At 38.4% G+C, this 27,262-nt stretch overlaps 1 protein-coding gene across 2 annotated transcripts; it reads right to left on the reverse strand.

The window, feature by feature from the left end:
- Positions 1 to 242: 242 nt before the first annotated feature.
- Positions 243 to 26,908, reverse strand: MTO1 (mitochondrial tRNA translation optimization 1). Of its 2 annotated transcripts, XM_070418237.1 has the most exons (12): positions 26,636 to 26,908; positions 23,044 to 23,243; positions 22,848 to 22,965; positions 16,623 to 16,912; positions 13,437 to 13,549; positions 13,149 to 13,339; positions 12,656 to 12,786; positions 11,942 to 12,146; positions 11,689 to 11,860; positions 8,636 to 8,754; positions 6,066 to 6,226; positions 243 to 4,690 (listed from the first exon to the last, which is right to left on the reverse strand). In XM_070418237.1, the coding sequence occupies exons 1-12, from the start codon at positions 26,850 to 26,852 to the stop codon at positions 4,529 to 4,531; spliced, it is 2,079 nt and encodes a 692-aa protein (XP_070274338.1). In that variant the 5' UTR covers positions 26,853 to 26,908; the 3' UTR covers positions 243 to 4,528. The 2 variants fall into 2 exon arrangements, with proteins under 2 accessions (XP_070274338.1, XP_070274337.1); XM_070418236.1 differs by having other exon boundaries at positions 11,689 to 12,146.
- Positions 26,909 to 27,262: the final 354 nt, after the last annotated feature.

Raw genomic sequence — 27,262 nt, forward strand, 5'->3', positions numbered from 1 at the left:
GTTAGACAGATGATTTGCAAATACTTTCATCCATCCCATAAATTGCCTTTTTACTCTGTTGTGTATTTCATCTGGCTTTTAAATTAGGAAATACTAATAACCTGCTTAAATAAAAAAAAATATCATAAAAATAAGCTTCATTATCATATTAGGGACAGTGAAAAGCCGGGACAATGCATGTAGGGAGGAAATGAAGCTGTAGAGAATGTAAAGACAAAAGAATTATGGAGAAAGGTATGTAGTTCTTAATATTTGTGTCATAAAAATTTTTATTCCATTAATTCAATTAAGTTTTAATTTTGCCATCTTTTACCTTTAGTAATAGTCATTCATTCATCCATTCATTCAAAAAGTATGTTCCTGGCCTAGCTGATTTGGCTCAGTGAATAGAGTGTCAGCCTGCGGACTGAAAGGTGCCAGGTTCGATTCCAGTCAAGGGTACACCTGGGTTGCAGGCTCGATTCCCAGTAGGGGACATGCAGTTCTCTCATCATTGATGTTTCTATCTCTCCTTCTCCCTTCCTCTCTGAAATCAATCATATATATATATTTTAAGCATGTCCCTAGTGTCTACAACTATGGCATTGCCTGCACTCAAGAGGCTTTTAACTTGTTAAGAGATTAAGGTAAGACAGATATTAAAAACTAAGGTGGAATGAAGTAAGTGCAATACTAGAAATGCTGTGAAGAGGGCGCCTAAAAGGAACAATTTATCTTCTCTGTGTGCCTTCCAGCATAAGCGGATCTGCCCACTCTGAATGAGTCTCTAGTCACTTTTGGGGGCTTTCCTGGTATTTCTGATCACTTCCCTTGGACAGGGCATTTTCTCATAGTTGATATTTTTTTGAAGTGGAAAAGCCATGGCTATTCCAATCTAGGTTGAAACTCAAAAATGAAAAAAATATTAAAACAATCAGTAATAAAATCCAAACTCTTGGCTATAAGGTAACTTTATAATTCAAATCTATGATGGTTTAATTTAGCATAGGTCTCTATCTTCATCCTCCCTCCCGCCCCCAATAATTTTATAAATGTTTAGTGTCTCCTAGCTGTTTCCTCTTTTGATGTTGGTTTCTGTTGAACTTTAGTACCTATAACTATTAGGCAATGTGGTCTGCGGTGGGTAGAGGAAATCACAAGTGTGACCAACTTCTGCTGGAGGCTGACTATTGTTATTACTGGGAGATTTCTATTAAATAACTGGCCTGAGTAAGGTTACATTCTTAGCTGATCTTTTCCTAGGGCATCCTAGTCTATAGCACTTCTGGCTAGTAGTACCAGAAGGAAGGCTGTTTTAAAATATTATTTTAGGTCAAGTAATTTTGTACAAGTTAACATATATTTTAAATTGTAGATTTAAAGAAGTTTTACATTCTAAACTAAATGGAAGAATGTATAACAAATGTTTTTCATAAAACATTTTTCAGTGAGTTACTATTGTAACAGAATTGCATTACAAAACTTAAATTTCTTTATATGAATAGTGTCACTAGACCCAAATTAAAGCTCTTAAAGAAACTCTCAAAGCATTTAACCTTTTGCGGTCCAATTTTATTTTTGGAATTCAAACAGTCTGGTCCAAATTAATTGACGGGATTGAATGTTGAACTTTTTATTGTTCTTATTTTAAAGTTTAAACCAAAAATTCACTGGTTATATTATTAAGTATGTTCAATCAAAGAGTTTATTCTTTAAAACATTTCAAGTGTGGTATCTTTTGAAACTGGTCTGTCGAGTCAGCCTCGACGCTGGACTGAAAAGGGTTAAGAACTTTCTATTTCTTCAAAATAAATTTTTGTTATATTCCATTCAATGAGCACTCTACTCACTGCTTTTACTCTTCTATTTAATGAGAACAAAGTTTAAAAACAGTGGTTTCCTTTCTAGTGATAAACAATTATCACAAATATCTTATTTGAAAAAATATGTATTGTAGTAAACATTGCCTCTGCAGTAAGAATTCTGCCCAGAATAGCCATGATAACTAAAGTTATTGCCAAAACCGGTTTGGCTCGGTGGATGGAGCGTCGGCCTGCGGACTGAAAGGTCCCGGGTTCGATTCCGGTCAAGGGCATGTGACTGGGTTGCGGGCATATCCCCAGTAGGGGATGTGCAGGAGGCAGCTGATCGATGTTTCTCTCTCATCGATGTTTCTAGCTCTCTATCTCTCTCCCTTCCTCTCTGTAAAAAATCAATAAAATATGTTTAAAAAAATAAAATAAAGTTACCTTTTTATGAAATTGCTAAATCAAATATCAAGAATAATCATTCATGCGCTAGCGCAGCGGTCGCCAACCGGTGGTCCGCAGACCACTGGTGGTCCGTGAGGTCCAAAAGGTTGGCAACTGTTGTCCTAGCTGGGTTGCTCAGTGGATAGAGCGTTGACCTGCAGATTGAAGGGTCCCAGGTTTGATTCTCGTCAAGGGCACATGCCCGGGTTGTGAGCTCCATTCTCAGTAGGGGGCATGCAAGAGGCAGCCAATCAATGATTCTCTCTCATCATTGATGTTTCTATCTCTCTGAAATCAATAAAAAATACATTAAAAAAATAAAAGAACAGCTCTAGCTGGTTTGGTTCAGGGAATAGAGTGTTGGCCTGTGGACTGAAGGGTTCCGGTTCGATTCCGGTCAAGGGCACATGTTGGGTTGTGGGCTCGATTCCCAGTAGGGGGCGTGCAGGAGGCAGCCAATCAATGCTTCTCTCATCATTGATGTTTCTATCTCTCTCTCCCTCTCCCTTACTCTCTGAAATCAATAAAAATATATTAAAAAAAAAAAGAATCAGTCACTGCTATATGATCAACATTAGAAGTACTTTTTACTTGCGACTGGTCTTTTTTTTTAATCCTCACCTGAGGACTTTTTTCCCATTGCTTTCAGAGAGAGAAGAAGGGAGGGAGAGAGAAATATTGATGTGAGAGAGACACATCGACTGGTTGCCTTCCACACCTGTCCTGACCCAGGGCAGGAAGCAAACCCAAAATCCAGATACATGTCCTTGACTGGGAATCGAACCCGAGACCCTTGGGTTTGAGGGCCAATGCTCTAACCACTGAGCTTACTGGCCAAGGCTTGCTACTGCTCTTGACTGCTTTATGGAAAAACTAAAGTTAGATGAAACAAATCCATGAAAATTGTGCTATATCCAAGTGGCCATATACAATTATAGAAAGATATTTGCCTGCCTCAACCCATAATCAGGCTTAACACCTAGATCTGTAGTCAAAGTGACTTCAGGGTTCTTAGAGCTATCTTAGCATCTGGTTTGGCCTGAAGCTGACTTGGGAAGCATCTCTAGGCTGATGACAGATCTGAGTTTGCATTTCCAGGGACAATTAGGGCCCTCTGGCCCACTTGGCTATATTCTTCCTCCAATCTCTCCAGAAAGGTCCAGGTGTCACCCAAAGGGTCCAGCTGGCCAGCCCACTCTGACCTTGTGACTATGTATCATGGAAGTACTGGAAAGAAGAGTGACAGCATCATTCTGATTTTCTGTCAATTCTGATTTAAAAACAGGGAAACACTAGTCACCAGTGATTATGGATTTGCCTTCAATGTTAAAAAATTGTATCCATGAGTTCCATAAAATAATATTGTATAATATAAAATAGCTACCTTTACTTTACTCTGCCTTAACCAGTTTACCAAGAAATTTTCCACATTGTAGATGACAGGAAACTATGATAATTTCCAATTTTTCTATTTTATAGGAATTAATCAACATTCATTAATGTTCAAAGACAATTACTGATGAGGATTTCCTGTAGAAGTACAGAAATCTTAGAAGTCAACTTTCACCCTCCATACTACATTCCAATATTGGAAATTAGTTGAATGATTTCGATAATTTTGTGCAGTTTAAAATTTTTAGCCCTAAGAATTTAAGGGTTCTGAAATTGCCTCCTAACCTAGCATAACCAAATAGAAGACTGCTAAGTTTCAGAACAAGTTGAAAAATAAGTGTTTTAATTTGGCACATTTAATGGACAAAATCCTTATGAGTTGAGTAGACAAATCTGCAAGCTAAGATTTTTTTTTCAGCTTTACTTTTAGGTCCACTATCTCTCTCTCTTTTTTAAAAAAGATTTTTAAAATTGATATTTAGAGAAGAAGGGAGAGGGAGCGAGAGCGCGAAACATCGATGTGAGAGCAAAATACCAAGCGGCTGCGCAACCTGGGTGTGTGCTCTGACTGGGAATTGAATCATCAACCTTTCAGTACACGGGACATCACCCAACCAACTGAGCCACACCAGCCAGGCCACTATATCTCTCTTTAATGGGCTTTGCACAAAGTTATATTAATAGGCTCACTGCATTAGAGCACCTGAGAGAAAGAGTATAAATTAAGAGTTTATAACTATTTTTTCAAATGTACAAAAAAAGCACAATGATAATATCTGTCTTCTTCATAGATTAATGACAAAACCATAATAATTTAGTTTTTTAACAGGTGTTAAGTAGAAATACTTCTTCTTATCTCCTATCTATACTCTTACATTGATTATAAGTCTTCGATGAACAGAAAGCTATAACTGTCTCTCTTCAAGTCTATCTGTATCACATAAGCATTGATCAGTTTTGGGCAACTCATTCATAGCTGCCTGTCTTTGCTGAATGGTCTTCACAAATCTGAGCAGATTGACGATGGCAGCAGGTGTCACTCCAGGTATCCGACTTGCAGCCCCAATCTATGAATTGAAACCACAAGAAAAACATAAAGTGAGCTATGTCAAATAAAATTTTCTTCCAGTGACAGTAACAATTTATGAAATATTTTTCAAAACTATTATTTTAATGTTTTCAAAATAACTATAAGATAGGTAAAGGAAATGTGTTTATTATCTTTTTTTAATGGGAAAATGACACTTAGCGAAATTAAAATGACCTGTCCAAGATCACATAACTAACAGATGTGGGAATACCTACTTTTTCTTTTCATTAAACTAATGTAACATCCCTAGCAGTGTGTTGGGCAGCACCCTATAATTAATCTCAGTATTTCTGTGTTGTATTTTTACAATGAAATATATGGATATTAACTCTAAGTGATGTAAAGACTAGCCTCAGGCCAGTTCAGGTCAGATTTCTGTGACAATGGATATTTTCTATAACATTTGCACTGTAACAATGTTCCATCCAACATGGTAGCCACTAGCCACATGTAACCACTGAGCACCTAAAATGTGGCTAATATGAGTAAAGAGTTGAATTTTAATTTTTAAAAATTTTAATTAATGTAAATGGTCTATTTGGCTAGTAGCCATAATTCTGGGCAGTGCAGCGTATGACTATCCATAAAAATATAACCCCAAAACGAATAGTATATATAGAGGCATAAAATTTAAGGCTTGTTTCCCTTGTTTCCATGACTACTGCTAGGAATACCATGCCATATTGATGAAATCACTCCTTCCTTTAAAAATCATTAAAAAAATATTTACAGACCATATTTTTGTTAAATGTTCCTTTTTTGTTATGAACCACTATTAAAAACAACAAAAAACCCACTGTCATTAAACTATGGTACACTATCAATTTTTAAGTTACAACTTAGCTTTTCAGATATGTTAAAATGTATGTCTTAGAATCAATAAATACAGCCTATCCGTCTGCAGCTATTTATTAGAAGTTCAATACTATAAACTACAAAGGTTTTTATAGATATTTACAGATGTGTGTACATGCATGTGGATGGCACATGCATGTGCAAATACACACACACACGTGGGCTAAAGCATGGGGCAGGAAACCTCTTTGGCTCCCCTTTCTCCTAGTTGCTCCCAAGGGCATACTATGGAGCCCCTAGAGAGGGATCTGAGAAGTGATTTGAAAACCACCAAATTATAATCAACCGAATTCTTGACTGGTGGTTATTTAGACTAAGCTTTTTCTTCATAAAAATATATTGACATCTGTCACAGAAAGAGATATTGAAAATAAGAAGTTACGTTTTTTATGATGAAATAAACCATTAGTTATGTGACCATGGTAATTCCAGGTTTAAAAAAGAAAGCACTGGCTCTTAATTTATAACCTATTCCTATCCATTGCCCGTGTTCTTACCGTCTGTGGGCGACTGAAATGTAGCTTCTCTCGAACTTCATGGGACAAAGACACATCCCTGAGAGTCAAATAATCTAGGTCTTTTGGCAGTTGGAGAGCTTCATCTCGCTGAATGTCCTTTATTTCTTGTTGCTGATAGAACAATACTGTTTCATAAGTGGCTGGTGAACAAAATAAATTATGTCATGATAGATTCATTAACAAGTTACATTTTTATAACTTTTTATAATTTATAAAGAGCTTTTGCTGCATTATCTCATTCAACACTTAATCTCAACACCGTGAGATAGGTGGGGTACCTGTTCCCTTTCACAGATGAGAAATTAAAGCTAAAATAGAGGGAATATCTTACATATTACTACAATATTCTGTCTGGCAGTATACTGCATGCCCTTTTTATTTCAAAAATTAGGAAAATTAAGAGAAATTGTGTTTCTTCCCAGTGCAAATTTTGGTGGAACATTCCTCAAAAGGCTGTGGGTTTGAATTTTAAGTCCTAAAGAACAGATGTTTCTTCAAGAAAATGGTTCTAAATTATGAACATATAAAGCTGTATTTTTTTAATTTAAAGCTTCTCAGATGATAACATAATTTAACTGAGGTTTTATTCAGACATAAAGTTAAAAAGATAATTCAGCCATTATTTTATAATTAAAGCATTCTGTTCTTAGAAACATAAATTCAAAATTTATTTTAAAACCTAACCTGAGGTAGTCACTCTGTCCTGTTCAAGAAAGTATGTCTTACCTGAAGGTTTTGGTAGCACCTGCTTCCATCACTTGTCTGGCAGCTCTGAGGCTGGCTCTGCCAATGAATTACCCTCTAAATATGGGCATATCATAATCATTCTGGCCCTCAGTTTCTTTATCTAGAAAATGTAAGTGCTAACTCAGATGACTTCTGATGGTCTTTAATGGTAAAAAGGGTGGTTGTGAAGTACACAGGCCTTAGTCAGACAAGCTAGATTCAATCCCAGCTCTGTCACTAACCAGTTGTGTGTTCTTGGGCAAGTTACCATTTATCTGTAAAATTAAGGTAATAATGCTAATACCTATTCTTCACAGGACACCTATAAGTATCAAATGAAATAATGCACATAAAGGGCTTAATACAACATGACAAAATAACAATTTAGTACAACAAATTGTAATACAACTTTATGACTCATGAATAGACTTGGCAAGGGATCATGGAATATAAATGAGAAAACATATATTAAAGTATATTTATTTAATCTTTCAAATATGTATATAGCAAAAACATCAGAGATAATACAAAGAATATGAAGTTGATTTCTGCCTTTAAGAAACTTAAAGATACTCTAGTGGAGGATCTGTGAAGTAATTGGAAAACCACTGATAAGTGTTATATTTTAACCTAGTGTGGTTTCTTTTAATGCATGGATACGAATTAGAGTCTTTATTTACAAACAAGTTAAAAATCATTATTCTGGATTATTCTAACCTAAACCTGGTGATTTATTGGACAAATTAAGTTGCAAATCAAGTTTAAAATGTAGAATTTAATCACTTTTTTCCAGTGCTAAGAGCCTAAACACATTCAATAAAGTAACTTTTACTTAATACAAAAATCATGATATTGAAATAAAAGGTCAACATTACTTCTTATACATTAGTACACTACTAGTGTCTGGTTATTTGAAAGAATGATTCTGGAGTTTAAATGGGTTTCCTTTCGTTGCTAGGTTTTTGTTAACTTGCATGGTGGAATGGCAGGCAGCACTTGGGTCATCCTATAAAAGCAACCAAAGCATAGCAAGGTGATAGGCTTCTGGAACTGATAGAAGATGCCATGGCTAAAAAGAATGTAGCATTCTTACCAACCAACATCGCTGGGCCCAAGGAGCTTTTAAGTCCTTTCCTGTTTGAACAGCGCATCATCATCCAACTTTTACTACTGTTCTCCCCATCTCATTCTGTTCCTTGCCTTTTTACCACCCCAGGAAAACACTTCCTCTATCAAAATACAGAAGCTGATCTTATTCTCAGTATTTTTATGTTTGAAATTTTTTATAATGAAAACCTTTTAAAAGTCATCTATAGCTTTGGGAATCAATACACTGACCCAGGGTAGGACTCAAGAGTATGGATTTCTTTGTCTGATACAAAATAAGTACCTGTTAATGGTAAAATGTTCCGGTATACTGTCAAAGCCAAACATAGTAATATTTTTCTCATTATTAGAATATTATATGAGGAAACTGTAAAAAGGAAGTTCAAAAAAAAAGTTGTTGCTTTTTTCTTTAAGGGAGAGATTTACAGTAGTTCCTAAACTTGAAATGTGCATAGTAATCACATGGGGATCTTGTTAAAATGCAGATGTTTACTCAGTGGGTCTGCAGTGGAGCCTGATATTCTACATTCCTAATGAGCTCCCACGTGTTGCAATGCTCCTAGCCTGGGATCTCCACTTTGAGTAGCACGGAGCCTAAGACTATGCTGGTCCTATGGTAATAATAGCTCCTCTTAAATGGCTGTCCATTCATAATTTGTACAAATGGAAAAGAGATAATATATATAGGCATCTTAAGTAAAAGAAGTATATCCTACCTTCTATTTTCAGTCTTTCAGCTAGCTCTCTACATTGAGTATACTTCGTCAAGGGCTCTGGAACAGCCTTTGCCAATAACTCCAGGTCAACTTCTTCATACTTCAGAACATCTAGAGCTCTGCAAATACACAAAAATTTCATTAACATAGGGGTCCATACAACATAAGACAGATTAAGAACAGGATTCCTTGGAAATAATAATTTCAGAATAAATAATATCAAAAGACACCTAATTTTTTCCAAGGACAGTGAACAAATGCAGCAGCATCTGCAACACAGAACCTCAATAAGATGTGTGTGATTCTCCCCAACTCCCTTCCCTTATCTTGAGAAATGAGTTGTTGGTAAAGTTTGCATTGCTATAATCCATTTGTCCTTTCTTGTAAGGACAGAAAATCCTCTGATAACAAGGGTTTGATTGAATTCCCTACGAATTTACATCTAAGCCATAGCCATGTAAGCCCATGTTCTGTAAGAGAGTCATCCTTTTGCATGCTCGGACCCAGCTGAAGGAAGACTCCTGCTTGCTCCAAGACTACAAAATATTCTGCAATTTCCCTCTCATTTTGTGTGGTTTTCACAAGGCCCCACTGATCTGTAAAGTTTCCCTATATTTACTACCGTAATTCATTTTATTTTTATTTACTAACTTTGATCTTTCCCTCTTTTTGTAGATTGCCTTTTTAATAAATGCTGTCCACCCAAAACCAATTAAAACAAGTCATTATCAAATTAACAGGAAGTCAGATCTGCCCATCCAGGGGTCCTAAGTACTTCACAAAAAACTACCAGATTTAATAAGCCAATTTGGCAAAGTAGCAGGATACAAAATTAACACCCGAAAATCGATAGCATTTTTATATACCAATAATGAACCCTCAGAAAAAGAAACTAAAGACATACTACCTAGAGCAGTGGTTCCCAACCTGTGGGTCACGACCCCTTTGGGGGTTGAATGACCCTTTCACAGGGGTCGCCTAAGACCATCGGAAAACACATATATAATTACATATTGTTTTTGTGATTAATCACTATGCTTTAATTATGTTCAATTTGTAACAATGAAATTGGGGATCACCACAACATGAGAAACTGTATTAAAGGGTTGCGGCATTAGGAAGGTTGAGAACCACTGACCTAGAGCAATCTACAGATTCAATGCAATCCCTATTAAAATATCAATAGCAGCCGAAACCGGTTTGGCTCAGTGGATAGAGCGTCGGCCTGTGGCCTGAAAGGTCCCGGGTTCGATTCCGGTCAAGGACATGTACCTGGGTTGTGGGCACATCCCCAGTAGGAGGTGTGCAGGAGGCAGCTGATCGATGTTTCTCTCTCATCGATATTTCTAACTCTCTATCTCTCTCCCTTCCTCTCTGTAAAAAATCAATAAAAAAATATTAAAAAAAAAATATCAATAGCATATTTCACACATCTAGAACCAATATTCCAAAAACTTATATGGAACCAAAAAAGACCCTGAATAGCCACAGCAATGTTGAGAAAGAACAGAGTTGGAGGGATCACAATACCAGATATCAAACTATACTACAAAGCCACTATAATCAAAACAGCCTGGTGCTGGCACAAGAACAGGTATATAGACAAATGGAACAGAATAGAGATCCTAGAAATTGACCCACGACAATATGGCCAATTAATATTCGACAAGGAAGGTAAAAGCATACAATGGATGAAATACAGTTTCTTTAATAAATGGTGCTGGTTAAATTGGACAGGTACATAAAAAAACACACAAAAAAACCTGCAAAAAAACTAGACAACCAACTTACACCATACATAAGAATAAACTCAGAATGGATAAAAGACATAAATGTAAGACATGAAACCATAAAAATCCTAGAAGAAAACAGGCAGTAAAATCTCATTTTCACTGATACACTGTCTAGGGCAAGGGAAACAAAGGAAAAAATTAACAACTGGGACTACATCCAACTAAAAAGCTTCTGTACAGCAAAAGAAGCCATCAACAAAATGAAAAGGGAGCCTACTGTATGGGAAAACATACTTGCCAATGATACATCTGATAAGGGTTTAATTTACAAAATATACAAAGAACCCATACATCTCAACACCAGGAAGACAAACAATCTAATTAAAAAATGGACAAAGGATCTGAATAGACACTTCTCCAAAGAGCACATACAGATGGTCAATTGACCCATGAAAAAATGCTCAGTCACTAATCATCAGGGAGAGGCAAATTAAAGTGACAATGAGCTATCACCTCATCCCCGCCAGAATGGCTACTATCAATAAATCAACAAACAACAAGTGCTGGTGAGGATGTGGAGAAATGGGAACCTTAGTACACTGCTGGTGGAAATGCAGACTGGTATAGCCACTGGTGAAATCAGTATAGAGGTTCCTCAAAACACTAAAAATGGATCTGCCATTTAATCCAGTGATCCCACTTCTGGGAATATATCCTAAGAATCCCAAAACACCATTCAGAAAGAATATATACATCCCAATGTTCATGGAAGCATTATTTACAATAGCTAAGATCTGGAAAACAGCCCAAGAGCCCCGCAGTAGGTGAATGGATAAAAAAAGCTGTGGTACATTTACACAGTGGAATACTACACAGCTGTAAAGAAGGATCTCTTACCCTTTGAGACAACATGGAGGGACCCAGAGACTATTATGCTAAGTGAAATATGTCAGTCAGAGAAAGACAAATATCACATAATCTCACTTGTAAGTGGAATCTAATGAACAAAATAAACTGACAAACAAAATAGATCCAGTGACATGGAAGCAGACAACAGACTGATAATTCTCAGAGAGAGATGGAAGGGGGAGGAAGAGATGAATCAAAGAACATATATGCATATATACATAACCCATGGTGAAGGCCTTGGGAGGGGGCAAAGAGGAGGGAGCGGACAAGAAGGGGATATCTGTAATACTTTCAAAAATAAAGATAAATTTTAAAATGAGTAGGGAGTCTTTAATATCTCTCTGAAATGATCTCATTTTTCTGTAAATCCTGTAATTTGTAAGTTCTGTAATTGATATTAAAAATGCATACCTGAGAGATACAACTTTACCCATACTTATAGAAGCCTCTGGGATTAACTTTTTCCATTTAGAACTTGAAAACTCAATGGATTTCAACACAGAAATGCCTTCTTCTAAAGAAGACTTCATCCAAGAAGCTCTTTCATATCTTTGTTGGGACACACAGCCAGCTTCCTTATACCCTAGAAGAAGGGAGGAGAGAACATAATGAGAGAGGTCTGAGAGAAGAGTAAACCTGGTTGGCAGACTCAGTGAAGAGTTACCTCGGAATGTGAGGCGGCTGTCAGCATTATCAGGGCGCAGTGACAAACGGAACTCTGCTCGGCTGGTAAACATTCGGTATGGTTCGTTAGTGCCCTGTGTGGTGAGGTCATCAATCAGGACTCCTATGTAGCCTTCTGTTCGGCTAACGACAAAAGGAGGCTTGCGTCTGACCCGAAGACTTGCATTGATTCCAGCTATCACACCCTACAAGAGGACTGAAATGTTTAAAAGGCCATTATGAACTGAATAAAGAGCTGTCCTGTTCAGAACACTACCTAGAAAAAAATAGCCTGGGGCACTAAGAAAGCAGGCACTGCCCAGAATGGATAGACTCGAGGTAGAAAATCTGAACCTTATTCAGAAACAGAATATGGGTAATGTACCACTTTACAACGCTATGATTTGTTCAATACATGCCTAAAAACTTTTCTAGCCGTTTCCCACTTATAAGTAAAAAGAATATAAATTCCCACTTAATAATAATATATGATCATTTTCAGTAAAGTTATCTTAAGAGCAATAAAGCCACAAGTGTTTTTTTAAAAATTCTATTGTATTTAGTAACCATCTCCACATAACCTGAAACAGAAATGTCTTCTATTAGTTATGTGTTGTATCTAAGATCTATATGATTATCGTAATAGACATTAAAAGGAGGAACACCAGTTAAATAGTCCCTTTTTGTTGACATTAACATTTGAACAAACTCTTACTTGAGCTGCAGCTTCCTCATAACCAGTAGTGCCATTTATCTGTCCAGCGAAGAAAAGCCGTTGCACCAAATGAGTTTCGAGAGAAGGAGTGATCTGACGGGGGTCTAAGTAATCATACTGAACACCATAGCCTGACCAAAGAATAAATGGTACAAAGTAAGTAAAAACAGAGCTGGATTTGATTATCATTAAATGCTCTTCAAAAATGGACACAGACACTGATGGGGGGTGGGGTGGGGAGATGAAGGAGGGCATGTGCCGGAGGGTAGGGGAGGTGGGGGGGGGGGGGTCACTGGGGGGAAAAGGAGACATAAAGTATTACTATTTGTAATACTTTAAACAATGAAAGAAAAAAATGAAGACTATTTTAAATGTCAAGTTGTTGGGCTTTGTCTTCTGAGGCTCTAAGCAGCCCTGACTGCAGTTACGATCTCCTCACTATCTGCTAAGGTGATGCTGAGCTCTTAGTGAAGGGTGCTGTGATTCTCTTTACCTGGCTGGATCATTTTAGCTTTCTCCAAGCCTCTGATGCATGTGATCATTTTCTCCTGTAATTCAGCTGGAAGTGTCACAGATAACCCTTGGGGGTAGATGAGGTCAGAATCTATTCCTTCAGGTTCCAACCAAACCTGATGTATACGGTTTGGAAAACGCAAAACCTTTGATTCAATGGAAGGACAGTATCTAGAACAGGGCATTGAAATAAAAAAATTTAATGAAACAAACGAAAGAGGCTGGCATCATTTCTCAAAGTAATTGAGCAGTGGCACTTCCTCCTTACCGGGGTCCTTTTGTAGTTTCCTTAATGTGACTATTAAGGTGCAGGTTCTCAAGGATAATCTCATCCACTCTAGGGTTGGTGTGAGTCAAGTAACACAGTAGCTGATCTTCTGGCTAAAACACATGAATTAGTTATAGCACTTTTGCCTCTCTACTAGTTTGCTTCTTATTCAAATAGACTGCACACATAATATTGGATGATGTTAACAGATGATGTTTTGCTGGATGTGATAATGTCATTATGGTTAGTTTTTATAAAATTTTTATCTGTTGAAGACATATAACTAAGTATTTATAAGTGAAATGATGAGATATTTGAGACTGTTGCTTAAAATCAGCAAGAAGAAAGTGTTAAGGGAAGATAAAACAAGAATGTCAAAAAAAGTTATTTGTGGAAGCTGGGTGATGGACACACAGATTCATTATACTATTTCTTCTATTCTCTATAAACTTAAATTTTATAATACAAGTTTTAAAATACACATACCAAGAAAGTATCACAATTTATATTTTCCCAAAGCAAAAATATAAAAATGAGTTTTCAAAAAAAACACACAAAAAAACACACAACAATATTTGAAGCCACTCATCAGGATAACACTTACAAGAAACTAGGACCATCAATTATTAGTCCTCAATTCTAAAAACACAACATACTATTTTTTTTTAATATTCAAAAGACAAGGTAAAAGTAACCTGTATTCTTAAAAACTGTCACTATTGTGAAAAACTGAAGAATTATTTCAGTTGAAAGAGAAATGATGGCCCTAGCCAGTTTGGCCCAGTGGATAAAGTGTCAGCCTGCGGACTGAAGGGTCCCAGGTTCAATTCCGGCCAAGAGCACATGCCCAGGTTGTGGGCTTGATCCCCAGTGGCGGGCATACAAGAGGCAGCCAATCAATGATTCTCTCTCATCATTGATGTTTCTATCTCTCTCTTCCTCTCTCTTCCTCTCTGAAATCATAAAAGAAATATATTAAAAAAGGAGAGAGAAAATGATTAAATATATGATCCTAGATTAGAAAAAAAATGGTTGCTATATTATAGGACAACATTGGGATAATCGGTAAAATCTGACTATGGACATTATATTATAATTAATGCACAGGTGGGGTCTGGCCAGCCTGCCCTGATCAGGGCGATCAGGCTGGCCAGCCAGGGAGAGGGGCCACAGGCGGTTGGCTGGCTGGCCCTGCCCTCTGGTCAAACTCCCAGTTGAACTCCTGGCCGAACTCCAGGCTGAGGGGACAATTTGCATGTTATCCTTTTACTATATAGGATAACACTATTGAATCAATGTTAAATTCCCCAAACTTTATCACTGAATTGAAGTTCTATAAGAGAATGTTTTTGTGTTGAGATACAGACTGAAGTATTTAGGGGTGAAGGGTCATGATCTTTGCAATTTGTTCTCAAATGTATCAAACAAAAAAGAAGAGTCAGAATGACACACACACACATACTGAGTGGCCAGATTATTATGACCACCTGACGTTTGTAGGCAAATTAGCTGTACACTGCATCGTATGGGATATGCAAGCCGAAGACCTGTTCAAACATCTTTGCTGTCTGCAGTTACCAAGATAAATCGTCTCCAATTTGCACAGGAACACAAGGATTGGACAGTTGAGCATTGGAAAAAAGTCATGTGGTCCAATAAATCACGTTTCCAGTTGCATCATGCAGATGGCAGAATGAGAATTTGGCAGAAACAGCATGAAAGCATGCACCCCACATGCATGAGTACAACCCTTCAAGCTGGTGGGGGCAGTGTATGGTTTGGGGCATGTTTTCCTGGCATGATTTTGGCCCTTTAATTCATGTGGAACAATGTCTGAATAGCACAACATACCTAAGTATCGTTGCTGATCAAGTTCATCCTATCATGTTGATAGTGTATCCCAATGGAGATGGCTTCTTCCAACAAGACAATGCGCCATGCCACGGTGCTCGTATTGTGCAGGAGTGGTTTCAAGAACATGAGGGAGGCTTAGGTGGCCCTCATAGTCACCAGATCTCAATCCAATTGAGCATTTGTGGGATGAAGTTAAAAGAGCCATCAGGCAGCTGGTTCCACAACCATCAAATCTCACAGAATTGGACAGTGCTATTCAGATTCCTCGCATCACCTTTCAACATCTCGTGGAGTCAATGCCAAGAATCACCACAGTATTGAAGACAAAAGGTGGCCTAACAAAGTACTAATGGGGTGGTCATAATAATCTGGCCACTCATCATAATATATATCCCACATTCAAAGGCTGTTAAATCGCATTGTTTTACCCGTATCTTCAGAAAAAAAATCACTTCTACTGTCGTGGTAAACAACCTGCTTCCCTATTTATAATGGTCTGGCCCTCTAGCAACTTCAGCGCGAAATTATAGCTAATTTGCCTACAAATGTCAGGTGGTCATAATAATCTGGACACTCAGTGTGTATATATACATACATACACACACATATAGATATGTATTTAGAGAGAGAAATATGGTAAATTATTAACAATGGGTGAATTTCAATTGTTCATAGGAGATTGTTTTAGTTGCCTTGCAACTTTTCTGTAGGTCTGAGATTGTTTCAAAAAGTTTAAATAGGCAACGTATTGAAGTAATGAAACTTAAGAACATACGGAGAAATGACCCAATCAGCCAAATTAATCCTTTTAAAGATCCTTTTTTTTTTGCACTAAGTAATAGTGATATAAAGTGCATTGCTACTGAAAGAAAGAGAGAGAGATCACAAAAGAAAGAAAAAGAGAGAGGAAGGGAGGGAGGGAGGCAGGAAGGTGTGTTAGGCTATACAGACAGTCCTCGGACTCCACGTATGTTGTTTTGTGGTTACATCGCCATCTCCCATTAAAAAAAAAAAAGTTCCATCATTTTGACGTATGTACATATGTGCTTTATGTTTTTTATTATTTATTTACCACAAGTAAAGGTCAGGAATTGTTATCTTTCTTTTAATTTTTTTTTTTTACTGTTTCACTTCATTACTGCTGTGTATGTGCTCCATGTGAGTGCCGTGGGTGCTTATGTAGGTGGGGTTCAGACTTACAGCGAAAACGTTGCACCATAGGAACCACAGAAACCATAGGAACGGATCTCCGACTTAACCTGAGGACCTACTGTATCCTTCTGTGAATGGCCAATATTTAGCTGTAAAGCCAGATTTTCATAATTATCTTACCTTAATCCACACTGTTTCATTAATAAAGCTGAATGGTACGGATGGATTATCTGGTGTCTGCTTGTTTAGAATACTGAAATTAATGGACTCTTTGGCAATTCGGGGTGGAGTCCCAGTCTTCAATCTTCCCACCACAAACCCCAACTTCTCTAGAGTCTGAGCCAACCCAATGGAAGGCTGGTCTCCTAAACGTCCTGCCGGATGCATCTCCAATCCAATTACAATCATGCCTCTCAGAAATGTCCCAGCAGTCAGGATCACGCTGTCTGCATATACTTTGCTTCCATCCACTAAAGGACAGGAAAGACAGTAAAAATCATGTTCTAACTGTACTATGGATCAAATTGAAATGTGACTACTTTATAATAGAACTACAGAAAAACTTTCTCTTTAGAAACTTGAGAAATAATTTCAAATGAGTAAGAAGGCTACATCTTATCAATCTCTAGAATCCAAGAAAGTTGGGAGGGAGAACATAATGTACTATCATCTATTCCTATGTTCCTAAAATTATACCAGCACCGAAAAAGATTAAATCAATTGATTTTAAAAATTAATTAATGTAAGACTTCTGGTTACCAGTAAATCTGATAGACTACCTCCTATAATTCCTTCTTCCTCCTGAAACTTCAAGAAAATGAAATAAAGGGGCAAAAAAGGTATAAAACCACAAGGACAATGAATGGGAGAGAGCTTGCCAAAAGATGAGACATTTCAAAATATTTTTAGAAGACAAAGTGGTTGGAAAAGTGATTAATGATCTAGCAAATGGGAGAAGACTATAAATCAAGAATCTGAAGAGAATACACCAATGGGGATGAACTAATTAGCCCTACAAAGCCCAGAAATGGGAAACTGAGGAATGTAGGAATGAAGCTTGGGGCTGAAATTAAGAGAAATAGTTGAAATCAACACATAAAGGTTCTATCTGCAGACAATTCCTTACAGGAAAATTTAGGTTTATTTTTTGGGTAATGGGGAGTTACTGTTTAATGGGAACAGTTTCAATTTAGGATGATGAGAAAGTTCAGAAAGTTCAGGAAATGGATAGTGGTGACAGTTGTACAATATTGTGGATGGACTTAACGGCACTGAATTGTACACTTAAAAATGGCTAAAATGGCCCTAGCCGGTTTGGTTCAGTGGATAGAGCGTCAGCCTGTGGACTCAAGGGCCTCAGGTTCGATTCCAGTCAAGGGCATGTACCTTGGTTGCGGGCACATCCCCAGTAGGGAGTGTGCAGGAGGCAGCTGATCGATGTTTCTCTCTCATTGATGTTTCTAACTCTCTATCCCTCTCCCTTCCTCTCTGTAAAAAATCAATAAAATATATAAAATAAAAATAATAATAAATAAATAAAATAAAAATGGCTAAAATGCCCAGCTGGAGTGAATCAATTGGTTGAGTACTGTCCTGTGCATCGAAAGGATCCTGGTTCAATTCCTGGACAGGGCACATACCTAGATTATGGGTTCAATCCCTGGTTGGGGCACATATGGGAGGCAACCAATTAATATTTCTCTCTCATATTGATGTCTTTCTCCACCTCCCCACCCCCACTTTCCTCTCTTTAAGCATGTCCTTAGGTGAGGATTTTTTTAAAAAAGGCAGGCCCGGCCAGTGTGGTTCAGTGGTTGATTGTCAACCCAGGAACCAATAGGTTGCAGGCTTGATCCCCAGGAGGGGGATGTGCAAGAGGCAGACAATCAGTGATGTTCCTCTCTCATCGATGTTTCTATCTCTCTATCCCACTCCCTTCCTCTCTCTCTAAAAATCAATAAAAACATACATATTTTTTTAAAAGCAAATTTTATGTTATGTTTACTTCCCCATTTTGCTGAACTATATCCCCCAGTAGCTTCCTAAGAAAAGATGCATGGGAAATAGGTTGTGTGAGTCCTTGTATATCTATAAATGTATTATTCTCCCCTTAGACTTGACTTTTAATTTGGCCCAGAATAGAATTCTAGTTTAAATCTTTTTTTCCCTGAGAATTTTGACAGTCTTGCTCCATTTTCTAGCTTCCAGTTTTGCTGTGAAGAAGATCAGTGCATATTTACTTAAATTTTTTTGTATATGACATTCTCCCCCATTTCTGAAAGCTTCTAGGATCTTATATGTGTCTCTGGTGTTCTGAAATTTTAAAATGATGTCCTCAGTGTGGTCTTGGTTCATTCGTTATGTACTAGGTGTTCTCCTAAAACTAGAAATCTGTGTTACAGATTACAAAAAAAGTTATATTATTAAGTCTATAAAGTAGACAGGGTAAAACATAGCATTTAAGGATATGAAATTAAGTAATAAAAACATAAATAAAGGTATAAGGTCTATACTAATAAAAACAATATAATCATTAAATTTGAAGAGGACAGGAGGCAGAAGAGAGAAAAGGAAAATAAAATAAAATTAACTATTCACAGTGGAAAGTCAACAAACACTGACAGAGGAAAAAGATTTAGTATGTAAAATCATAATTAAAATAATCACCAGAACAAAAATTCAAGCTTCTAAAAAAGAAACATAGTTCCTAGATACAAAGCAAACACAGACTAAGTGTTTAAAAGAAAGTATAGAACCATGTATATAATATGCTGTTATGTGAAACACACACACACACACACACACACACGAAAATACATGTATATTCACAGATAGAAAGACACTAGGAATGCTCGTAAAGAAGAAAACTGATTGGTTGGGGGACAGATGACAGAGAGACCACCTTTTCACGCTATGTTCTTTTGTCCCCTTTAAACTGTTTACTATATATATGTATGCCCCATTTTAAAAAATTAATAAATCTATAATTTTATAATAGGGAAATTAAGTCAAGATTTGTATTTTAAATATATTTTTATGGATTTCAGAGAGGAAGGGAGAGGGAGAGAGAGAGAAACATCAATGATGAGAGAGAATCATTGATCAATGCCTCCTGCATGCCCCCTACTGGGGACTGAGCCCGAAACTGAGCATGTGCCCTGACCAGGTATTGGCACTGTGACCTCCTGGTTCACAGTCTCAACCATTGAGCAACACCAGCCAGTCTCAAGATCTGTATTGTAAATGTTGAGATTCTCCAGGACAGCTCCTCTCATCATTTTTTAAAAAATATATTTTTATTGATTTCAGAGAAGGGAGAGGGAGAGAGAGAAACATCAATGATGAGAGAGAATCATTGATCAGCTACCTCCTGCACACCCTCAACTAGGAATTGAGCCCGCAACCCAGGCATGTGCCCTTGACCGGAATCGAACCCGAGACCCTTCAGTCGGCAGGCCGATGCTCTATCCACTGAGCCAAACTGGCCAGAGCTCATTATTTTTTAAAACTGATTTTTAGAGAGAGAGGAAGGGAGAAGGAGAAGGGGGGGGAGAGAGAGAGAGAGAGAGAGAGAGAGAGAGAGAGAGAAACATCAATGTGAGAGCAAAACATCAATTGGCTGCCTCCTGTATGCTCCCTGGGACCCACAACCAAGGCATGTGCCCTGACTGGGAATCGAACTGGCAACCTTTTGGTGTACATAAATGAAAACATAAATTTAAAAAATTAATTACAAAGATTCAGAAAATAAAGTTAAGGAAATCTCCTAAGAAAGTACGACAAAATGACAAAATGTACAAATAGAAAAAAACCTAGAAGACCAATCCAGGAAAGGATAGGAGTTACAAGAGAGAATGGAGAAATAATAGAAGAAAATATCTCAGATATCAAGGACACAGATTTCTAGTTTTAGGAGAACACCTAGTACATAACGAATGAACCAAGACCACACTGAGGACATCTTTTTAAAATTTCAGAACACCAGAGACACATACAAAATCCTAGAAGCTTTTAGAAGGGGGGGGTGGTGTCTATATACAAAACAAATTTAAGTAAATATGCACTGATCTTCACAGCAAAACTGGAAGCTAGAAAATGGAGCAAGACTCAAAATTCTCAGGGAAAAAAAAGATTTAAACTAGAATTCTATTCTCGGCCAAATTAAGGGTCAAGTCTAAGGGGAGAATAATACATTTATAGATATACAAGGACTCACACAACCTATTTCCCATGCATCTTTTCTTAGGAAGCTACTGGAAGATATAGTCCAGCAAAATGGGGAAGTAAAAAGGAGACAGACTGAAGTTCCAGGAAATAAGGGATGATGTAACACAGCAGAGTAGTAAAAGGAAGTCTCAAAAGGAAGTCTGTGGCCCTAGCCAGTTAGGATAGAGGATCGCCCTGCGGATTTAAGGGTTCCGGATTCGATTCTGGTCAAGGGCACATGCTGGAGTTGCGGGCTCGATCCCCAGTAGGGGGTGTGCAGACGGTAGCTGATAATGATTCTCTCTCATCATTGATGTTTCTATCTCTCTCCCTCTCTCTTCTTCTCTGAAATCAATAAAAATACATTAAAAAGAAAAAAAGCACATCTGTGGCCCTGGCTAATGTGGCTCAGCAGCTAGGGCACTGGTCCTGCATGGAAGGGTCTCGGGTTTAATTCCCAGTCAGGGGCACGTGCCTGGGTCCCTGCCCCCTCCACTCTAAAAATCAATGGAAAAAACATCCTTGGGTGAGGATTAACAACAAAAATGACATCTGTGCAGAAGCCTAGTGAGCAATTGTCTTGATTATAGCAGTAAATTGTGGGGGATTCAGAAGTTGATATTTCTGGAAGGGAAGCATTACAGAAAACTATAGAATTGATAAATTATTTGAGCACTGAGTGTTTTTAAAAAATATATATATTTTATTGACTTTTTACAGAGAGAAAGGGAGAGGGATAGAGAGTTAGAAACATCGATGAGAGAGAAACATCGATCAGCTGCCTCCTGTACACCCCCTACTGGGGATGTGCCCACAACCAAGGCACATGCCCATGACTGGAATCGAACCTGGGACCCCTCAGTCTGCAGGCTGACGCTCTATCCACTGAGCCAAACCGGACAGGGCATGAGTTTTTTTCTGATGAAAAAGTTGAACTGGGCAGGTACACAGGTAAAATAAGTAAATAAAAAATAAAGCAATTATTAACCCAAGGCAAAAAAAAAAAAAAAGAGGTATATAAAAGAAAACAAACATAATACACTACTTGAATCTGTAGTGAACAATATTCAAATAATCATAATAATATAAATATTATCAACCAAAATTTATGGTATAATTATATTGGAAGGATAGAAGGAAGGAAAGCAGGGGATTAAAGAGAGCTACCATATCCCTAGCCAATTTGGCTCAGTGGATAGAGTGTTGGTCTGCGGACTGAAGGGTCCCAGGTTTGAATCCGGTCAAGGGCACATACCAGGGTTGTGGGTTTGATCCCCAGTAGCGGGTGTGCAGGAGGCAGCCGATCAATGATTCTCTCTCATCATTGATGTTTCTCTTTCTCTCTCCCTCTTTGAAATGAACAAAAATATATTAAAAAATAAAAAAATAAAGAGAGTTACCATAAAAAAGTTAGTAGATAATGTCTAAGACTGATAATTTAGGGGGTAAAAATATAAGCTTATTGTTGAGAAATATGTTAAGTATAGATCAGAAGTGACAGTTAAAAAAACTGAACTATTAGGTTTATAGAGGGGATACAGAAAACAAACATGTATCTATACACATTTTTCTAAGTACATTCTTTTTAAAATATATATATTTTATTAATTTTTTACAGAGAGGAAGGGAGATGAATAGAAAGTTAGAAACAACATCGATGAGCTGCCTCCTGCACACATCCTACTGGGGATGTGCCCGCAACCAAGACACATGCCCTTGAACGGAATCGAACCCGGGACCTTTCAGTCCACAGGTCAATGCTGTATCCACTGAGCCAAACCGGTTAGGGCTATACACATTTTTAAATTCTACTTGATTTTTATAAAAGTTAGGTGCATGTGCTATTTTGATTAAAAAAATTAATACATAATCCTTTTTAATATAAAACATATAATAATCTTATAAATATAAGCTTTTAAGATTTAAGGTCAGAACTAGGAAAAATAAAAAGTACAAGAGAAAAAAGACACAATTATTCAGGCTAAAGTCCTACACATGGTACAGATGAGCCCATAATTTGACTAAGCTTCACAAATGCCAAAATGAAAGAATTATGATCTTTTTATACAGTTTTCCTTATTCATAAAGAGAAAACACAACAATTTTCTAGAATAAGTAAAACATCCCCACACTCTGCTCTGAAATAAATTGCTTACACGGAGCCTGATACTGTTATTATCATCTATAACTAGTACATACCCAAAACAACACCACTGACACGGCATTTCCCAGTGTGCTCAGGTTCTGGTTCTGTAAGTATAAGATCTTCTACAGCTCCCTCCTGAACCGTAAGCAGTGGTGTATTTAGGATTTCTTTCTGTCAAAAGAGAGTGCAAATTGAAACAACAGTTAAGTGATCACTACAATCTTTCCTGTTTTTGTGCCTTATTCTCACCTGCATGTTCTGTTTGTAGAGTTTCCTATCAATTTGAGCTCTCAGACCCCAAACAGCTGGTCCCTTACGCCGGTTTAATACTTTGTAATGTACACCAGACTGGTCACAGATTCGGGAACACAGGCCATCTAAAGCATCCACTTCCCTCATTAAATGCCCCTTTCCGATACCGCCAAAGGAAGGATTACAGGACATCTGACCTAAAGAAAATAGACAAAATAAATATATGAGCTCCTTGCAATAGAAAATTGTTTGTACAAGTGACTAGAATCAGCTCATGTGATAAAAAAAAAAAAAAAAATAAAGAGACTTGAAACAAACACTAAAAAGAAAATTCCAAAGTCCCAATAGGGTATAATTCAGGGCATTCTGGAAGACAAACTCTTGCCTGTAGTTTCCTTTCAATCTTTTCCTTGATGCATATTTTATTTCATTAGGTTGCCTTTTCCTTTAAAATGTGGTTTTTGAAATCTTCACCTCATGAAACCTTTCCAAATCAAGAATACTTTAGAAATACCTTGGCACTGGTTCACTGTTATAATCAATTATATCTTCTATAAATGCCATCTGTTTTCTTTTTTGCTTATTTTGCAGAAATAATAAAGTTTATAAGTTTCTTAAGTAAAAACCATATTTCATATCTTTTCTTTAAAATTCCCTAGTCTTATTTGGAGGTCTGGATACTGCTACTCATCAAAATGACTTACCTTTATTTTTTAATTGATTTGAGAGAGAGAGGAAAGGAGCGAGAGAAAGAGAAGGAGAGAGAAAGACAGAGAGAAAGAAGATGCTCTAATCAACTGAGCAACTGGGCCAGGGATAATGATGTAGCTTTTAATATCCATTATATATCAGTTAATTTTACAAAAATTTCTGAATCCTACTAATTTCTGACATGTTCTCAAACTCTGATCCCCAGAAATGAGTCTCCTCATACACAGAAGGGGGGAAAAACAGAACACCTAAAATACCAGAAATTATTGAAATTCTACTACTTTCTTGTGTTTTTAAAATATATTTTTATTGATTTCAGAGAGGAAGGAAGAGGTACAGAGAGACAGAAACATCAATGATGAGAGAGAATCATTGATCGGCTGCCTCCTGCATGTCCCGCACTAAGGATCAAGCCTGCAACCCAGGCATATGTCCTGACTGGGAATTGAACCGTGACTTCCAGTTTCATAGGTTGACGTGCAACCACTGAGCCATGCTGGCTTGGCTCCACTACTTTCTTATATCCCTAAACTAGAGAACTTCTAGGCACTTTATTAAATTACTGTAACTATATTATAAACCTATTTATAAAATTTACGTTTGTGGAAGTCAAATGCAAAGAAATCCTCATCTTTTTAAATTGCTGAAAACTTTTTCTCAAAGAAATGTATGCCTATAAGGAGCTTCTCTCCTTACAGGCATAGTTGAACATGTCATTCTCTTTTGCTTAGTCCTCCAAATTTTTCTCAACAGAGAACTCCAGGAAGCCAGCATTCATTCCCAATCATTTGGAGTTGGAATAAGATCTACTAAATCATCTGTGCTCTTAAATAGAGGCTACTAACATCCCAAGTGTGGCACCAGTACCTGGGGTGGGCAGTGGTAGTAGGAATGTATAATCAGTAAATTTTTCACTCTACTAAAAAATTTAAGTCAGCTATGTAGAAAAGCTCATGGTAAAACAACAGTTAACAACTGACCACTTAATATGGGCCAGCCATTATCCCAGGTGAGTTGCATGTATTTTTCTAACTTAAACTTTCTGACTTAAACCTGATGAAGTTGATACTATTACTTCTATTTCATGGAGAAAGAAAGTGACAGCTTAGATAAACTGTCCCTTGCCAAGGTCACCCAGATAATACACAGCAGAGCCTAGAATAAAATTCAGAAAGTCTAACCGCCTCTTAATGGACAATATTCTCCATGAAATGCATAAGTGATACAACATAGACGAGACAGGCTCAGAAGGCTAGTCTCTTTTATGGTGAAAGGCAAAATATAACTTTGCCAAAAAACTTTATTTTCCAGGTGAGTGTGAAAATAGAAGACTTTCTTTCCACCTCTGACTTCACCATTGGGAAATGGTATGACTGAATCATAGCAGGACAAATCTTGCAGTTCAACCTACTAAGCCAAAGCTATCTTTACGAGGTCACGCAGAAATATCTAATACTCCACTATATCGAATTACCTTAGGAAATAAAACCTTGATTTTAAGATAGAATTGTTATTCACTAAGGTCACCTGTAAAAGTTATTAAAGTATCTCTGAAATATATTTACTTTAAAACTTATATTTTGTTTAGAATAATAATGAGTTTTGATAGGAATTCCTTTATCCCTGACAGAACTACGTAATATACTATATAATGATCACTTTAGTTCAATAATACTTTTTTGTTCATTAGATTTTTGTTATTATTATTATTGAAAGGTAGTACTATAAGCAATGAGTAATTTTTTTTGGAAATCATATCGTTCCTCTCCAAACGAATCACAGTTAAACAGTGTATATTTCTCCACAGTTATGACCTGGATGGCAATTTTAAAATCGTATTTCAGTATACAAATATGTGATTTATTCACAACTTTTACAAAACACAGTTAATATTTCAATTGATCTTCACTCTTAAGTAAAATTCAGGAGGAAAGACATAGGCATGCATCATTTACCAGATACTGTTTTGGCTAGCATCTAGCATGATGCAAGAGAGCGGTCTAGCGCCCTACCTGGTTTGGCTCCGTGGACAGAGCATCAGCCTGCGGACTAAAGAGTCCCAGGTTCGATTCTGGTCAAGGGCACATGCCTGGGTTGCGGGCTTGATCCCCAGTAGGGGGCGTGCAGGAGGCAGCCAGTCAATGATTCTCTCTCATCACTGTTTCTATCTCTCTCTCCCCCTCCCTTCCTCTCTAAAATCAATATACTTGAGAGAAAGACATAGATATCTAGATAGATAGATAGATAGATAGATAGACAGACAGACAGACAGATATCTAGGTCCTAGCGGATTTGGCTCTGTGGATAGAGCATGGGCCGGTGGCCTGAAAGGTCCTGGTTCCATGCCGGGCAAGGGCATGTACCTCAGTTGAAGGCTCTGAGGCTCTATCCCCGGCCCTGGTCGGGGCAGGCGTGGGAGGGAACCAATCACAAAACTGGGGAACAAACATCCAGCAGAAATATAGAATGCAACGAAAGGTAAACAATGACTAATAATGCTAACTCACTCTTTACCCAAAGCAACGAGCGAGTCAAGGTTAACCGGCAGCAATGCAATCAGAAGCTATCAGCAAGCACCGTATTCTTAGTCTCCCCCTTTCCCCGAGGCACCGCCCCCACATCCTCCAGGCAACCGCTTTTGTCGGCAGCAGCACAGTCCGTGGCCCCCGGCACAGCCGACCCGCAGTGCCGACCCGGCCGCCGGGTTCCGCGAGGCACAAATCGGGCTAAAACCACCGACCCCAGGATTCTCGCCAGCCTTGCGGGAGGGAACAGGCTGCGCACACCAGGCACGGGGGGGGGGGGGGTGGGGGGGGGGGTGACTGATTATTCGCGACGTGCGTCCTACGCAGAGCGCCCCAGCGGCCGGGCCCCTCACCGATCGTGTCCACGCGGTGCGTGAGGAGCAGCGTTCGGGAGCCGCACCGCGCGGCCGCGGCGGCTGCCTCCGTGCCCGCGTGCCCTCCGCCGACCACCACCACGTCGTAGTGCGGGGCCCAGGGCGCAGCGCTGTCGCCGCGGAGCCGGGCGGGCGGAAGGTGCTGTTTGGCGAGGGAGGCCGCGACCCAGCGACCGCAGCCTCGGAGAGAGAACATGGCTGGAGACGGCAGAGTCTGTCCGACTCCAAACCTGACACGAGCGACGTGCAATCGTAAAGGGCACCGGCGTGAATCTTCAGGGCGCCGCCACCTACGCTGACGTCACGGCGTAGCACGTCTCCGTCCAGCGTCGCCGCTGATTGGCGGTTGGGCGCGACTTGCCTAGTCAATCCAGACCGGGTCCCGCGCTGGTGGCTCCTGGGACGTGCACCTGGGTCGCGGGCGGTGCAGGTTGTGTGACCGCCTGAGGCTCTGAGTGAGAGACATTGATTTATTGTTCCGCTTCTTTCTGCACGCATTGGGACTTTCTTCTATCGGGTGTCCCAAAATTCACGCAAGATTTGAATTTTGCGTGAGCATTAACAACAACAAAAAATAAAAGCCTAATTTTACTTGGTTTATTGAAT

This window comes from Myotis yumanensis, unplaced genomic scaffold (genome assembly GCF_028538775.1).
Source record: "Myotis yumanensis isolate MYYU_CA2020_CCGP unplaced genomic scaffold, mMyoYum1.0.hap1 SCAF_6, whole genome shotgun sequence".
Classification (NCBI taxonomy): Eukaryota; Metazoa; Chordata; class Mammalia; order Chiroptera; family Vespertilionidae; genus Myotis; species Myotis yumanensis.